The 17019-nt window shown below is 53.9% G+C and overlaps 1 protein-coding gene across 1 annotated transcript in view; it reads left to right on the plus strand.

The window, feature by feature from the left end:
- Window positions 1–11046, plus strand: part of SLC27A1 (solute carrier family 27 member 1) — a 34263-nt gene extending 23217 nt beyond the window's left edge. Inside the window, exons 8-14 of the mRNA XM_077777004.1 lie at window positions 3025–3113; window positions 5497–5798; window positions 7181–7307; window positions 7396–7533; window positions 7605–7769; window positions 8169–8315; window positions 9710–11046. Coding sequence (XP_077633130.1) covers window positions 3025–3113; window positions 5497–5798; window positions 7181–7307; window positions 7396–7533; window positions 7605–7769; window positions 8169–8315; window positions 9710–9867 — 1126 coding nt within the window. The 3' untranslated portion in view covers window positions 9868–11046. The remainder of the gene's footprint in view (window positions 1–3024; window positions 3114–5496; window positions 5799–7180; window positions 7308–7395; window positions 7534–7604; window positions 7770–8168; window positions 8316–9709) is intronic.
- Window positions 11047–17019: the final 5973 nt, after the last annotated feature.

Raw genomic sequence — 17019 nt, forward strand, 5'->3', positions numbered from 1 at the left:
CAGGTCCGCCGCTGTGCGGCGGCCACTCCCAGACCCGGGTGCTCTGGAGGGGGACAAGGGGGCGGCCCGCGTTTCTAGAGCACGCGCTCTGTGTCTGGCCCCAGGCTAACCCTTCGACATGCAAACTCAATGGAAGGACTGCTTGAGGGTGGGCAAAGGCATCACAAAGGCCATTGTGCAGGTGGGGAAGTTGAGGCCTGTAATGCACCTGGAATGGGGCCCAGGCTGCCTGAGTTCTCTACCCTGCCGCCCTGTGCCCCAGCAGCCTTCCCTGCTGGTGACTGCAGCACAGGAGACCCGTGGGTGCAGTCGCCACCCTGTGCTGGTTAAGGCCACAAGGTGTGGGGCTCAGGCGGGGTAAGCATGAGGTAGAGGCGAATATCCGCAGTCGTGTAGATGAGGGAGTGGGCTAGGTCCCCGACGTTCCTCTCTTCTCTCCGCCGCGAGAGGAAGCCAGGCTGAGGATTTCAGTGCCCTGATGGGGATAGAAATACAGGTGCTAGCACCTTCCTCCAGGAAGAAGGAGGGAGGAGAGGAGAGGAGAGAATTGTCCAGGGACTGGCGAATTGGCAGGTGCCCCCCTCGCCTTGGATGAGTGGGGCCCAGAGCCGTTAGGCCCGCTGCCCAGGTCACACGCTAGGCAGAGTGGGGGCTCTGGGATGCATCTCGGGAATCTCTTGGGACAGTGACCGATTTGCTCTACTTTTGAGGATTTTCCATTTTGCTTGTGGGAGGCTCTTGAGGAACCTGTTATGCCAAGGCTTAAAATGCAATGAGGCTGTTCTATTACCTTGATTACTGAGAGCTGTGAATACAGATCACCGCCCCCGCCCCCACCCCGTTTCCAAAGTTTAGGTTACAGTGCTTCTCTTTGGGGAAAGACCTACATCAGTACCTGATTTCACTAACCAAAAGAAGTCAAAAGAGGATTTTCTCTTTTACGGGAAAAAAAAAAAACCACACATTACAGTACGAACGTAGGTCTTTTGTAAAAGTGAAGAGGTGTTGATTCAAACTTCCAGCAAGCAGGAAATACACTTCACTTTATACCATTTCAGCTTATGAAAGCGTTCCTCGGAATTCTCTACTTCCAGGTCGCCAGCGAAGCCTGTGTCCATAAACATGGACAGAAAGTACAGGCGATTCCCAAACACTTGCACTGGCCCCAGGGGGCTTCAAACACCCCATCCTGCCCCCTCCAGCTCCACCCACATCCCTCCTTCTGCATCATCTGAAACAACCCCCAGAGAGCAGTGTGTTTCCTACATAGATGTTTCTGGAAAACCTCTGAAAGATGATGACTCTTGTTTTGGAGGCAAAATTCATATGAAAGAAACCATTTAAAAACTTTTTAAAAAATGTTTTATTTATTTCTGAGAGAGAGACAGACCGCGTGAGCAGAGGAGGGTCAGAGAGAGAGGGAGACACAGAATCTGAAGCAGGCTCCAGGCTCTGAGCTGTCAGCACAGAGCCCGGCACGGGGCTCAAGCCCACAAACCATGAGATCATGACCTGAGCTGAAGTCAGACACTTAACCGACTGAGCCACCCAGGCGCCCCTGAAAGAAACCATTTTTAAAGTGAACAGTTAGTGGCTTTTAGTACATTCACCATGTTGTGTAACCATCACCTCCAATTCCAGAACATTCCCATCACGCCCAAAGGAAAACTCACCTGTGTCAGCAGTCATTCCCAATCCCTGTCCCCCCTCCCTCCCTGCTAGTGCCCGGGCAGCCACTGATCTGTGCTGTATCTTTATGGATTTGCCTGTCCTGGACCTTTCTTGTAAATGGGATCATATACTGTGTGGCTTTTTGTGTCTGGTGAGGACTGTTTTTAACCGACTGGGCCACCCAGGGACTCCATGGTGAGGACTGTTTTTAAAACAAAAGACGTGAAAGAAGGTCTTGAAGAGATACTTGGGCTCAAGTGTTCACAGCACCGTTATTTACAACAGTTAAAATGTGGAAGCAACTTGGCGTCCTTTGGTGGATGAACAGATAAGTGCAAGGCGGTGGGTTTGTAGAGCAGAATATTATTCGGCCCTGTAAAGGAAGGAATTCTGGCACATTCCACAACATGGATGAACTTGGAGGACCTTGTGCTGAGTGACATTAGCTGGTCACCAGAAGACAAATTCTGTACGATCCTGCTTACATGTGGGGCTTAAAGAAATCAGTCATGGAGACAGAAAGTAGGATGGTGGGTGCCCTGGGCTGGGGGAAAGGGTGGGGACCCAGCTTTTCTTGGGGACAGAGTGTCCGTTCTCCCAGAGGAGAGGAGTTCTGGTGGATGGTGGTAGCTGCCAAACAGTGTGAATGTACTTAATGCTACCGAACTGTACACTTATAAGTGCTTCAGATGGTCAATTTTATGTATATGTGAATGCAACCGAAAAAGGGGAAGGAAAAAAAAAACCCAGACAAACCCATAAACTCAGTACCATCATCACAGCCAAAAAGTGACAGTGACCCCTTGGTGTCATCAGGCCTCTGGGCAGTGGCTCAATCCCCGTCTCACCTTGTTAAAAAGGTGGTCTTTCCCTTGTTTCTCAAATTCTCACAAAGTTCCGTTTTTAGAGGAGACCCACACATTTTGACTTCAATGTGTCTCATGGGAGTCGTTTCATCTGTAGGAGCCCCATGTCCTCCCCCCCCCCCATCTTGTGTGTATTTACAGAAGAAGGGAAGTTGCTTGTCCTGTAGTATTTTCCCGGTCTGGATAGGGGGTCTCTTCACATGTCGCTCTGTCCCTGGTGTTTCCTGTCCATTGGGAGTTGTCAGGTCCAGCACAGTGTTTCTCCATCATGATGCTTGGGGTACTTGGGGCTGCATCGGTCTCCGTTCTGGGGGCTGTCCTGTGCACTGTAGGGTATTTTACAGGCATTCCTGACCTGACATCAGGAGACGTCAAGAGCACCCCACTTCCTACCCTCCCCCCCATCGTGACCATGAGAAATGTATCCAGATGTTGCCAAGTATTTTGGGGGGACAGGATTGCCTGTGGTCTAGAACCCCTGGTCTAGATATTTGATCAGCTTCAAGTTCAACTTTTTCGGCAAGGATTCCTTGTCCATGGTGCTGTGCCCTGCCGCTGGGAGGCCCGGCGTGTCTGGTGGTCTCTCTCTTTGTCCTTGACGTTGCCATACTGCATCGGGCATCATTCACCATCTCTGGACCCCTGATAGTCGCTCTGTTTCTAAGAAGGCGAATTTCTGTGTCTAAGAGAAGGTACGCGGTAAACACTGAGGGGCTCATTACGGAACAGAGGACAGAATGCTCAGAGGTCAAAACGAGCGCCTGCATTTGGGTTCAGAAATCTCATCCCTTGGCTGTTGGAGGGGGAGACTGCTTGGCTTCTGTGTTAATTGCAGCGGTGGCCGCAGCCCCAAACAGCAGTCCATCCGTCTTTATGGGAGGCAGCAGGCTGTTATTTAGAGCCCCGCTTTCGGGGCACCTGGGTGGCTCAGTTGGTTAAGCATCTGATTTTGGCTCAGGTCATGATCTTGTGGCTCTTGGGTTCCAGCCCCACGTCAGGCTCTGTGCTGACAGCTCAGAGCCTGGAGCCTGCTTTGCATTCTGTGTCTCCCACTCTTTCTGCCCCTCCCCCCCCAAATAAACATTAGAACCAACAGATGGGCAGATGACAGGTGCCTCCACCCCTCTTCATCCCTGGGGGGCTGTGTGGTGCCTGTGTCTCTCCCTACCCACTGGGGGTGTGTGCACTTGGTGTACAAGGTCACCCTGGCGCAGGGGAGCTGTAGCAGGGTCCCTGGTCGATGACCCACCCCCAGCCTCTGTCTGGGTGCCACCGTGCAGGCTGGAGGTCTCGGCACAGGGCATCTGCATCTGCCTCTCTGAGCTGTGACCTGAGATGTCTTTTCTTCAGCCCCGGGTCTGTCCAGGGGTTGAGGCCAGAAGTAAAGATCAGCTGTTTCCTTTCAATGTGACACAGGCTCAGGGCATGGAGGGGAGTGTTATTGTCCCCCTCTGCTGCCTCAGTCGTGGCTGGGCTGTCCCTCCCCTGGCCTGAAGATGACAGCTGAGAGCTGCTCAGAGCGTGGCAGGGACTACCTGGTGCTGGTTTGGAGGGCAGGACTTGGACAGCGGACAGGAGCCAGAATCCTAACTTAAGCCCTGGCTTCTTGAAGAAGGGGATTTAGGAGCTCATGGACCTGAGAAGGCTACCTGGGGACAGCTTCAGGCACAGCATGATCCAGGAGGGCCTCTGTCTCTCTGCATTTCTTGTGTTTCTCCTTCCTCGGCATGCATCTTCCTTCCCAGCCCTACTTCTTCAGAAGGTTCTCAGCTCAGGTAGAGCCACAGGCCGGGGCTGATTCTCATTGGCCTCATTCTGGTCATGTGCTCACCCTTGAACTGATTACTAGCTGGGGACAGACAGGGCTGGTTGGCCAGGTTGTGTCTTAGGTTCTGCCCTGGAGATGGGCTGGGCTGGGCCACAGGGGACCGAGGGAGAGAACTCACCACCTTCAGGCTCTGACCTTGCCCCGCCCTGGGCTTATGTCCTGCCCAAAGCTGATGGGCAGGTTGTTCCCCTCTGTGGATCTCAGGCCTTCATGCCCCGCGTGGAGTGTTGGGAGAAGTAAACCAATGAGCTCTGTGGTTGGCGGTAGAATACTCAGCACATGTGTTGATTCATCAGAGATTCAGCAAGCACTGTTCAGGGAAGGCCTCTCCGTGGCAGTGATGTTTGACCCAAACCCCGAGGACCCAGTTGCATCCCTGGGGAAGAGCAGGCAGGTAGAGGGTACAGCATGTGCAAAGGCCCTGAGGAGGAGACCCGTGTTCCCATGTGGCACAGCGTGTTGATGGGAAAGGGAGGGAGAAGAGGCAGTGAGGGTGGTGGGACCAAAGGGAATTGACCACTGGCAGAAATTTGGACTTTATCCTGTGGGTGAGGGGACGCTGTGAGCACTTTGAAGCTGTCATGATCAACTTGGAGCTTAATCCTGAGCAAGTAACTACTTCAATCAGACTTGCCAGGATGCCCAGATTCAAATCAACCTCTATCACTTACCAGCTTTGGTCTAGTCACTTACTGGCTGTGACCCCCGGTAAAATTGGTGGTGATGGGGGTAATCCTTAGGAAGCCAACCCACAGATAAGGACTGGAAGGCACCTAGGGTATCTGGGAGGTGACCCCACCCCCCGGGGGGTGGAGCCTTGAGACCCCTAGGGAAGGAGGGGTGCCCTGCGACCTAGGGATAGGATCAAGGAGGCAGCGTGGAGCCAGAGCTCTGGGGGACAGTGTAGAGCGGCTCCAGGCTGCCTGTGGGGTGTCCACTGCAGTCTGCCTCCCTGCCCTGCCGGTGACGCACGCGGGGGGTTCCTGGAGGCAGCGTGGGGATGGTCAGGCCGCGGAGGGGCCCGGGATACACGGACTGCATCCTCTCCGCCCCCGTGTCCCCAGCGAGGATTCAGCAAGGGGGTGGGGGGCATAAACTGCCCGGGCGGGTCTGTGACCATCGCTCCTTAAGCGCGTTTTGTTCCTGGCGCCCAGGGCGGAGGGGTGACCCGGGTTCTCGGGCCCAGCGTGGCCGCCCACCCCTCGCTTCGCCCTCGCCCCCAGGTGGTCCAGTACATCGGGGAGATCTGCCGCTACCTGCTGAAGCAGCCGGTGCGCGAGGCCGAGGGGCAGCACCGCGTGCGCCTGGCCGTGGGCAACGGGCTGCGGCCGGCCATCTGGGAGGAGTTCACCGAGCGCTTCCGCGTGCGCCAGATCGGCGAGTTCTACGGGGCCACCGAGTGCAACTGCAGCATCGCCAACATGGACGGGAAGGTGGGCGGTGCGGGCAGGCCGTGAGGTTCAGGGCTCACTGCTACCGCTGCCTCCTTGCCGGCCCCCCACCCCAGCGCGTTCTCCAAAAACAGCCTGATCTGCTGGGAGGGCACGGCCAGGCCCGCAGGGCAGGGGACGGGGAGCTCCTGGGACTGTCGGGGCGCGCGGGGTCCCTCGTCCAGCACCCATGCACAGTTAGTGGTTTGACCGTGCCCTTGAATTCAAGTCCTCGGCGAGGCTGTGTGTGCCTTGGGCAAAGGCCTCAGAATTCCTGTTTCCACCCGTGGGGGTGGTGAGGGAGAGCAGGGCTCGGAGGATCCAGGGCTAGGGTTGGGGTGCCCATCGCCTCCAACTGGCTAAGTCACTCAGGCTCCTTGGGCCTTGGTTTCCTCATCTGTACATGGGGGCCATAGCCCACTGGGTTTGTTCTAATCACCCACCATCCTGAGCTCAGCCTGGCACCCCCAGGTGGCAGGCTCTCTGCAGATGCTTTTATGATTAGCAATGAATGTCTCCATTCTGCCTCAGCTGGACCCGGCTCCATTATCAAGCTCCTCCCACCCCGAGCCAGGCACAGATGAGGAGAGTAATAATAAAGCAAGAACCTGAGGGCCTTGATTCTTTCCTGCCTGGCTCTGTTTTGGGTCCCCAGGACCTGAGAACAAGGCAGTGAACAGACAGCCCTAGAAGACACTCCGGCCGTATTAACGCAAGTGGCCGCTGAGGCGCCTGGGTGGCTTAGTCGGTTAAGTGTCCGACTTCGGCTCAGGTCATGATCACACGGTTCGTGGGTTCGAGCCCCGCATCGGGCTCTGTGCTGGCAGCTCAGAGCCTGGACCCTGCTTCGGATTCTGTGTCCCCCTCTCTCTCTGACCCTCCCCTGCTCATACTCTGTCTCTCTCTCTCTCAGAAATAAATAAAACATTAAAGCACACACACACACGTGGCTGCTGTAACAAACATACCCAACAGCATCCGGCAGCACAAACCCATTAGACAGGCATTTGTGCTCATTGGACGGAGCCAGCCAGGGAGGGGGCAGAGGCTCTGCCGCTGTCCCCACGTGGCTCCAGGGTTACCCCAGGCATCCCTTCCTGCCAGCGTAGAGGATTTTATGGACCAGGAAGTGGTGAGCCGTCAGCAGGTTTCGCACATGATGGGGCCAAAGGAGGCTAGGGAGGTGGGAGGAGGGGGCAGGAGTCCTGGGAAGGAGGCACTGCCCTGAATACCCGCTTTTTCAGATCACGCGAGGTCACAGAGTTCAGGGCACATGGGCCGCTAATTCCAGGGCCCTGGGGCAGGAGAGGCAAGATGTCTGCCGGGAAGACACCATGCCCCCCGAGAGCTCCTCACCGACTCGGCTCACTCCCCCCCCACACCAGGTCGGCTCCTGTGGCTTTAACAGCCGCGTCTTACCCCACGTGTACCCCATCCAGCTGGTGAAGGTCAACGAGGACACCATGGAGCCACTGCGGGATGCCCAGGGCCTCTGCATCCCCTGTCAGGCCGGTGAGCCAGGCCCTGCCCAGTCCCCTGGGGAACGGGGGCCCCCACCCCCTGCCCACCCAGCGCAGCCTGAGGGTGGCCTCCTCCCCAGGGGAACCTGGCCTCCTCGTGGGCCAGATCAACCAGCAGGACCCGCTGCGTCGCTTCGATGGCTACATCAGCGAGAGTGCCACCAGCAAGAAGATTGCCCACAGTGTCTTCCGCAAGGGCGACAGTGCCTACCTCTCAGGTGAGAAGACCCTGGGGGCTGGCCGTGGGGGTGGCGGGCCGCCATCTTACCTCTCCTCTCCCCTCTGCCAGGCGATGTGCTGGTGATGGATGAGCTGGGCTACATGTACTTCCGGGACCGTGGCGGGGACACCTTCCGCTGGCGTGGGGAGAATGTTTCCACTGCTGAGGTGGAGGGCGTGCTCAGCCGCCTGCTGGGCCAGACAGACGTGGCTGTGTACGGGGTGGCTGTGCCAGGCAAGCTGGGTTTGTGGGGGTGGTCCTAGGGTATGGCAGCCCCAGAGGAGCCCAACCTGCACGAGCTTGGAGGTACAGGTGCTCTTGGGCAGTGCTCAACTTGGATAACTGCACATGGCAACCTGGGCGGGACGCTGGATCTGGAGTTACCCCTCATGGATGATAACCCCTTGGTTTCCTTATCCAGTAAATGGGATCATGAAAGTGATGGTCTCAGAGTTGCAGGGGTGCAGCAAGAGCTCAGTAATAATAATAACGATTATTATTACTAGCTTCAGCAAGTGTTAGCTCAGATAGAAGGGACTGGAGATCAGAGAGAGACGAGGGGCTTCTGAGGGTGTATTCAGTCCTGCAGTGGGACAAAAGGTGGGGTGTTCTCAGTGAAACCTCTGTCTCCAGGAATAGAGGGCAAAGCAGGCATGGCGGCCATCGCGGACCCTCACGGCCAGCTGAGCCCCAATGTGCTATACCAAGAGCTGCAGAAGGTGCTGGCACCCTATGCCCGGCCCATCTTCCTACGCCTCCTGCCCCAAGTGGACACTACAGGTGCGGCCTCTCGCCTCTCTGTCTGTCCGTCCATCTGTCTTTTGGCTCGGCAACCATTTGCTGCTTTGTCCCGGTTCACACCCTCGTGCTGAGTCTGACACAATGGTTCATGGCCAGCAGGCACAGTGGACTCCTCCAGGGCCCTTCTCCTGTTTTATCTGCAGCGTTACGTATTTCCATCCCTCAGCCCCACCCCCACTAGGCATTCTGCAGCGTTTGGTGCCTTTCTTCCATTTCTTGCATTTTGTCTGATGACTAGGACGTTTGAGCCAATCATCTCGTACCTGTGAGGTTCCTGTTCCTATAATTGCCTGTTTGTATCTTTTGCCCATCTTTGGATAACTTTGCTGTCTTCTTCTTCTTGATTTGTGAGAGTTTCTCCTCATATTCCACATGTTAATTCCGTAGCAATTTCGGACATCAGGAGTGTTCTATTTGGGAGTCTAACCGTTAACCTGGTTTATGGGGACTTTTTTTTGAAAAGAAGCCATTAATTTTGATACAAACTGAAACCCCCCCCCCTTTTTTTCAATGTTACGGTTTGTGCTTTTGAAGTTTTATTTAGACTAAGACACCTTCTCAACTCTAAAGCACACAGGTACCTGCCTGCAGTTTTTCCTATGAGCCTAAACCCTTCACTTTATCTTTTTTTTTTTTTTTTAATATTTATTTGCTTTTGAGAGAGAGAAAGAGAGAGCAGGGGAGAGGCACAGAGAGAGGGGCACAGAGGATCTAAAGAGGACTCTGCGCTGACAGCAGAGGGCCCTACGTGGGGCTTGAACCCATGATCCTCAAGATCATAAGCTGAGCCAAAATCAGACGCTTGACCAGTTGAGCCACCCAGGTACCCCTAGCCTTATCTTTCATGAAATCTTCAATTGTCCACTTCAGGGAGTGCAGTCTTTTTCTTAAAGGACCAGATAGTAAATATTTTCAGTTGTTTGGACCATGCAATCTGTCCCAACAACTTACCTCTGCCTCCGTTGTGTAAAACTGTCCTAGACAGTGTGTAAACGAGTAGGTGTAGCTTCTTGCCAGTAAAACTATTTACAAAACAGATGATGGGCCGAATTTGGCCCTCCGCTACAACTTGCTGACCCCTGACCTGCTGTGTGACAGACTCAGCCCTGCCTTGGTCTCGGGAGTGGACTTGTGACCAGGCAGGGAGTACACAGAGTATGCGGCTGTGACGGGATAGTCAGGGAGGCCTCCCTGGAGGAGGGGGCAGGAAGTCAGGATCTGAAGGGCAGAGGAAAATCAGGCAGATCAGATGAGGAAGAATGTTTCCAGCCGAGGGGATGGCCTATGCAGAAGCCTGGAGGTGTAGGAAAGGACTGTGTGTTGGGGATTCCTAGAAGCCCCCTTGCTGAGTATCCCCACTCCCACCCCCCCAGGCACCTTCAAGATCCAGAAGACCCGACTGCAGCATGAAGGGTTTGACCCACGCCAGACCTCAGACCGGCTCTTCTTCCTGGACCTGAAGCAGGGCCACTACTTGCCCCTCGACCAGACTGTCTACACTCGCATCTGCTCGGGTGCCTTTGCCCTCTGACACTCCTCCTCTGCCCACTAGAGACTCCCAGCCAGGTCCTGCCAGCAAGGCTGGGGGGGCTGGCCCAGCAGCACCTGCTGGGGCCACCCTGGTGCTCAGCAGCTGGACCCCAGGAGGACCCTATGGCTCTGCTACCTTCCCGCTGCCCCCTCCACCTCCGAGCCATCTCCTGCCTGGGTCCCTGCTCCTGTGTCTCTGTGCATCTCTCTCCTCTCTGCTTCTCAGCCTCCCCCCTGGCCCACACACCCACACCTCTTCCCTCTTTCTTTTCCCCTGCTCCCTCCTGGGATCTGTGGGCACGCAGGGCCCCATTGTCCTTGGGGCCTCCGTGGCTCGTCCCTGCTGGGTCGTCAACCCAGAATGGAGCCTCCCAGCCTCTCTCTCAGCTGTGCCTTAAGGAGCCACAGTCCGGGCCTCCTCAGGCTGCTGGGCCCCAGGGTGTCACAGCCCAGTCTGAGCTCCAGGCAGACCGTCCTTCCTCCTTCCTGAGCAGAGGAGCCTCGTGGTTTGCCCCGCCCACCTGGGTGTCAGGGGGTCATGGTCAAGGGACCTCCAGGCCAGCTGGAAATCTCTCCCAGGCTGGGCCAGTTGCCTCTTTGCACTTAACCATCGTTGGTAGGTCTCCCTCCTGTCCCCTGTCTGCCCTTCCTGATGCTCGGAAGCTTCCAGAATTGACTGTTACCCCTCGGACATTGCCCCTGCCCAGATGTCTCCTTTCAGGCGCCTCCACGGAGCTCCTGCTAGAGGAGCCTTGAAGACTGCATTGGGGGGCTGTTCGGCTCACCAGCCAGACGCTCACCCTGGCAGAGGGCTCTAGGGGGGCCCCATCGGGCGTGGCTGCTGGTGGGACCCACGGGAGTGGCAGCGGTGAGATGGACTTTGGAGCCTTGGGGGTTCCAGCCTGTTGGATATCCCCACTGGCTTTGTTGAGTTCAGACCTAGCTTTGGTGTGGCTTGGACAGCCCCATCGACCTCATTGGTGGCTCATCCCGGACTCCCGTTGTGGGGACTGGCCACCCAGACTCTCCGTCCCGAACCCCCCCCCCACCAGCTGCAGCACCATCCAGCTCCTCAAACCCTGGGGCCCATGTACTGTTGCACGTGGGCCCTTCCAAGCACCAAGGTTTTGTTTCCTAGTTGAATTTAAGAAATAAACCTGCAGAGTGTCCAGTGCCTGAATCCTAGTTACTTACTGTCTGTCCCCATGTGGCACAGAAGAACCCTTTCTGGGTTTCCGAAGGCAGGACTTCCACTGGGGAACTCAAGTTCACCGGACAACAGCAAGACCCACGGCTTTTCCTCACTGCCGCCTGCTGCCCGGAAGCCCATCTGCACGGCCTCTGGGGCCTGGGGTTGGCGCTCTCGCTGCTTTCTTGCAGCCTCGGGGGCCTCACAGAGCCCTGCACCGGCCCCAGTCCAGGGGGGGCGCCCCCTGGCAGGTGTCCAGTGGGGCCATAGATCTGTGTAAGAGCTGCAAAGGTGGCCTAGCTGGCATTCTAATCCAGGACACCCCCTTAACCCCAATGTCTGCTGGGCCTCCCCTAGTATCATAATGTCCATCTCGTCTGGTCTCCACTTCAGAGGACAGAGAAGGAAAGGTTTGTGAGGCTTGGGCCTTGGCTGGGTGGGGGCCCTGGGGACCAGGGCCCTGGTTGGCTCGGGGCTGGTCCTTGGATGCGCGCAGTCTGCAAAGAGAAGAAGGCAGGAGAAGGGTGCCTGTGCAAGTGCATTCTGTATAACATGCCATGGGACCTTGACCGCCATGGCCCCCATTGTACAGATGAGGAAACTGAGGTGTGAGGAGGGGAATGAAGTCAGTGCCGGCAGTTCCCGGTGAGAAAGCAGGCCAGCAGGCCCTTTCTTGTTCCAAAGCCTGTGAATCCCAGCAGGGCAAGAAAGCCCCTGAGCTGACAAGAAAATAATCCTGCATCAGGCTTTGTGTCTGTTTTTAATGGATTAATGATAAACTGTATCAGAGTAACTTCAGGCTACTAAACAAAACAAAACAAAACAAAAACGAGTGGAAAGTACAGAGTTCCCATGTACTGGGTCACCCCGCACCGGTTTCCTTACCATTGGCATCTTGCGTTATTACACGGCATTTGTCAGGATTGATGGGCCTGTGTCCGTGGTCATTACTCAAGTCCACAGCGAACGTTACATGTGGAAGGTGTGGTACATTCCATGGGCTTCAACAAAGGCATAATGCGTGACGTGCATCCATGGTGCTAGTTTCCTAGTTTCTCTGCCCTAAAAACCCCGCGGTCCGTCTCTCCCCCCTCCTAGCCCGACTCTGGCAGCCACAGATCTTTTCACCATCTCCGGGAGTTTGGTGTTTTTTCCAGGTCAGGCGCTTGGAATCACACAATGTATAGCCTTTTCAAACCAGCTTCTTAACACTTAGCAAGATGAAAGCTCCCTTCGCTTTGTCTTCCTCTAGGCCTTTTCACCGCTTGATAGCTTTGTATTGTTTATGCCGAGTGGGAAGTTCTGGGACTGCTTCCCCCGCCCATGCCCCCCTCCCCTCCAGGAACTGTAGTTAAGTCTGGAGGAAGAGCTGGGATCAGAAGGCAAGCTGCTGCCTCAAGCCTCCTCTTTATGGAGGGACCCTGGGTGGATGTGTACAGAGAGGATGTCTGTCCCTGTGACGTGGGAAGACTTTCATCCTGGCCTGGCATCGGCACCTGGGCCATGACCTGCAGGGGTGGAGCGGTGGTGTGTGAGGGACAGGGAGGGAGAAGCCATGCCAGAGAGGGGGAGTTGCCATGCAGAGAGGTAGCTGCGGGCTGGAACCTTGCCTCCGGCCCTTCACCCTTTGAGGGTCTCCCTCACTTTGGGAGGAGTCCAGGCTCCCTGGCCCGGGGTGCCATTCTATAGGCTCTTTTCTTTCCACCATGATCGGTCATTTCCCGCCTGCATCTTCCTTCCGTGCCTTTGCACCTGCTGACCTTGTGCCTGAATCATTGTTCTTACGCAGCATGCCTGGCCAACTCCCACTGTTTTGTTTAAATGTTTGTTTAAATGGAGAGAAAACGGGGGAGGGGGGAGGGACAGAGACACGGGGAGAGAGAGAATCCCAAGCAGGCTCCATGTTGTCACCGCAGTGCCCAATGCAGGGCTCAGTCCCATGATCTGTGAGATCATGACCTGCACCGAAATGAAGAGTTGGACCCTTGGGGCGCCTGGGTGGCTTAGTCAGTTAAGCGTCCGACTTTCGCTTAGGTCATGATCTCGCGGTTCGTGGGTTAGGGCCCCGCGTCGGGCTCTGTGCTGACTGCCAGCTCAGGGCCTGGAGCCTCTTTCGGAGTCTATGTCTCCCTCTCTCTCTGACCCTTCCCTGCTCACGCTGTCTCTCTCTCTTACCTAGAAATAAATAAAACATTAAAAAAAATTATAAAAAAAAAAGAGTTGGACCCTTAACCCACACAGCCACCCAGGTGCCCCTACAGATCTGTTTTTGGTTGAGGTGTCATTCACATACCTTAAAATCTGTCTTTTTGAAGTGCCCAATTTAGTGGTGTTTAGTGTTTACAGAGTTGTGCAGCCGTCACCTCTATCTGGTTCCAGAATATTTTAATTCCCCTAAAAGGAAACCTCATACTCATTAGAAGTCTCTTTCCTCAGGCCCTTGCAGCCACGAACTGGCTTTCTGTCTCTATGGATTTGTCTGTTCTGGACATTTCATGTAAATGAAATCATACAACATGTGTCTTCGGTGTCTGTCTCCTTTCACTTGGCACAGTGTTTTTAAGGTTCATCCAGGTTCGTTCCTTTTTATGGACAAGTAAGATTCCGTTGTATGGATGGACCACATTTTGTTGACCATCAGTTAATGGACATTGAGTTATTTACCGTGTTTAGCGGTTGTGAACAGTGCTGCTGCGCGCATTTGTGTACTCGTCTTTGTGTGAACATATGTTTTTAATTGGGGGGGGGGATAAACCAAAGTGTGGAAATACTAGGTCATATGGTAACTATTTTGAGGAACTGCCAGACTGTTTTTCAAAGTGACTGCACCATTCTATGGTCCCGCCAGCAGCTGTGTGTAAGAGTTCCAATTTTCCACATCTTGCCCGAACTTTCTTTGGGAAATATATCTATTTCAGACAAAACATGGGCAACAAATGGACCTGGGTTTTCTCTCCAACCTGCTTCTGTGTCTCGGTTAGTTTAAGCTCCACCACGCAGCTAATTACGTAAGCTAGAAACTCAGAACTCCATCCTGATTCCTCTTTTTCTCATGCTCCTTGGCCCATCCATCAGAAAGGACTGGGAGCCCCGCCTCCAAGACAGACCCTGCACCCACGAAACCCAGCCAGCACTAGACTTGTCTAGCCCACTGGACATGGCTCCTGGCTGGCCTCCTGACTTCCACCCCATCCCTCGACCATCCCTTTATCTCGTGGCCAAAGCAGTCTTTTAAAGACATACCCCAGGCCTCTCCCCTACTCAAGCCCTCCTGAGGTTCCACTAAGGGGTGTGGCCCTTCCTTCTCTGGTCTCATCTCCAGTCTGGCCTGGATGGTGAGTCTCCAGTCATATGCCTGCCTTCTGCTCTCTCTCTAAATAAATTTTTAAAAAAGATTTACGCCTTTGTTTTCTTCTAAGAGTTTTTTGTTTCAGCTCTTCCATGTAGATATTTGGCCCATTTTAATTTTTGTTTTTTAAGATTTTAAGTAATGTCTACACCCAATGTGGGGCTCAAACCTACAGCCCTGAGACAAAGAGTTGCATGCTCTAGGGGCGCCTGGGTGGCTTAGTTGGTTAAGTGTCCGACTTTCGCTTAGGTCATGATCTTGTGGTTCGTGGGTTCGAGCCCCGCGTCGGGCTCTGTGCTGACTGCCAGCTCAGAGCCTGGAGCCTGTTTCAGAGTCTGTGACTCCCTCTCTCTCTGACTCTCTCCTGTTCACTCTGTCTCTCTCTCTCTCCTAGGAATAAATTTAAAAAATTTAAAAAATTAAAAAAAAAAAAAAAAGAGTTGCATGCTCTATGGACTGAACCAGCCAGGCACCCCGATCCATTTAAATTTTTGTATATAGTGTGAGGTGGGGATCTGTATTCATTTCCCAGTGCGGATGTAACAAATTACCACACACTTACTGGCTTAAAATAACACCAATTTATTATCTCACAGTTCTTGAAGGTCAGAAGTCAGAAATGGATCTCACTTGACCAAAATCAAGGCATTGGCATGTGGCTGCATTCCCTCTAGAAGTTGAGAGAACCCACTTCCATGCCTTTTCTAGCTTTTAGATGCCACCCACATTCCTTGATTCATTGCCTCTTCTTCCATCTTCTAACCCAGCAAGTGGGTTGAGTCTTTAGCATGCTGTCACTCCTCTGGTTCTCCCTCATCGGCTCCCTTCTTCCATTTACAAGGACCCTGGTGATTACCTGGGGCCCATCCAGGGTGTCTATTTTAAGGACAGCTGATTTGCAACTTGCATCTGCAACCACTATTTCCCCTTGCCAAGCAACCTATCATTCACAGGTTCTGGGGATTATGGTGTAGACACCTTTGGCCGGCGTGGGGGTGGGGGTCTACTATTCTGCCACTATAGGGTCTAACTTCATTCTTTTGCATGTGACTATCTAGTTGTTTGGTTTGTTGAAAAGGCCATTCTTTTCCTATTGCATGATTCTGGCACCCTTGTTTTTAAAGATGCACTGACCACGGATGGATGAGTTTATATCTGCATTGTCAGTTCTACTGCACTGATAGGTCTCTCCTCATGCCACTACAAGGTCTGGGTTGCTGCAGCTCTGTAGCAAGTTTGAATCGGGAAGTGTGAGTTCTCCAACTCTGCTTTTTTTTCCTAATTATCTTGGCTACCTGGGGGCCTCCTCCAATTCCATAGGAATTTTAGGATTGGCTTGTCCATTTCTACCCCAAAAAAGAAGTCTGAATTTTGATAGCCATTGGGTTGAATCTGTAGACCACTTTGGGGAGTACTGCCATCTTAACGATATTAAATCTTCCAATCCATGAACCCAAGATATCTTCCCATTCACTTAGAACTTAGGTCATTCTTTCAATTATTTTTAGTGAAGTTCTGTAATTTGCAGTGCACCAAGTTTTGCGATTCTTTTATTAAGTTCATTACTAAGTATCTCTCTTTTTTTTTTTATGCTTTTGTAAATAGACTGTCTTCTTAACTTGCTACTGATTTTAGAGACCACTGCCTATGCAAGTCTCTTGGCACGTACTACAGGCTACTGGATTATCTGGCCTGGATAAGTGGCCCAGCTCGCCAGGCCTGCTAGGTCTCCGCTTCCAGTCTTCTCTTCCCATGCTATAGTCTCTTTGTCATCAGCCAAGAACCATTTGCCCCATTCTAGGAGCTCCTCCAGGCAAGAGCCAGCCAGGATAGAGGCCTCTCGGGGTCCTCAGACACACAAATCCCCCGGGAGCATTTGCAGAAGCAATTTAACAAATACGTCTTCAGCCCCAATTCTGCAACGGGCATAGTTCAGGGGGCTTTCCGGGGTATTTGTGAATAAAACACACCCTGCTCTCATGTAGCTTGTGTTTTATTTATTTAAAAAAAAATGTTAATGTTTATTTTTGAAGGAGAGATGGACAGAGTAAGAGTGGGGAAGGGGCAGAGAGAGTGAGAGAGGCAGACACAGAATCTAAAACAGGCTCCAGGTTCTGAGCTGTCAACACAAAGCCCTACGCGGGGCTTGAACTCACAATCCGCGAGGCCACGACCTGAGCCAAAGTCGGATGCTCAGCCGACCGAGCCACCCAGGCGCCCCTGTAGCTTGTATTTTAAAGAGGACAACAAAAAGCCACAAAATCAGTATGTCAGGAGGTTCAGGAACTTGAAAGTCCACCAAAATGTGACCTCCTCCAGGACATCTCCCATCTCCTCCTTCCCTCCGTTCCCCCCCACATACCCCTCTTGGGGACCCCAGCTGTGGGGTCCTCTCTGCGGCCCTTCCCTGACACCACGGGACTGTGACCAGCCGCACCGGAGCCGCCCGCCCCAGACCAGGGAAGAGTTCGGGCACAGCGCGTAAAGAAATCAACGAGCCCCTTCGGATCGACCGCCGGGACCCGCGGCGACTTCACTCGCGGGAGTGCGCATGTGCCGCAGACGGCCGCCCGAAAGTACTGACAGCTGTGTGGCGGGGCCGGCGGCCGCGCAGG

The sequence above is a fragment of the Crocuta crocuta genome, unplaced genomic scaffold (genome assembly GCF_008692635.1).
Source record: "Crocuta crocuta isolate KB4526 unplaced genomic scaffold, BGI_CrCroc_1.0 scaffold77, whole genome shotgun sequence".
NCBI classification, from domain to species: domain Eukaryota; kingdom Metazoa; phylum Chordata; class Mammalia; order Carnivora; family Hyaenidae; genus Crocuta; species Crocuta crocuta.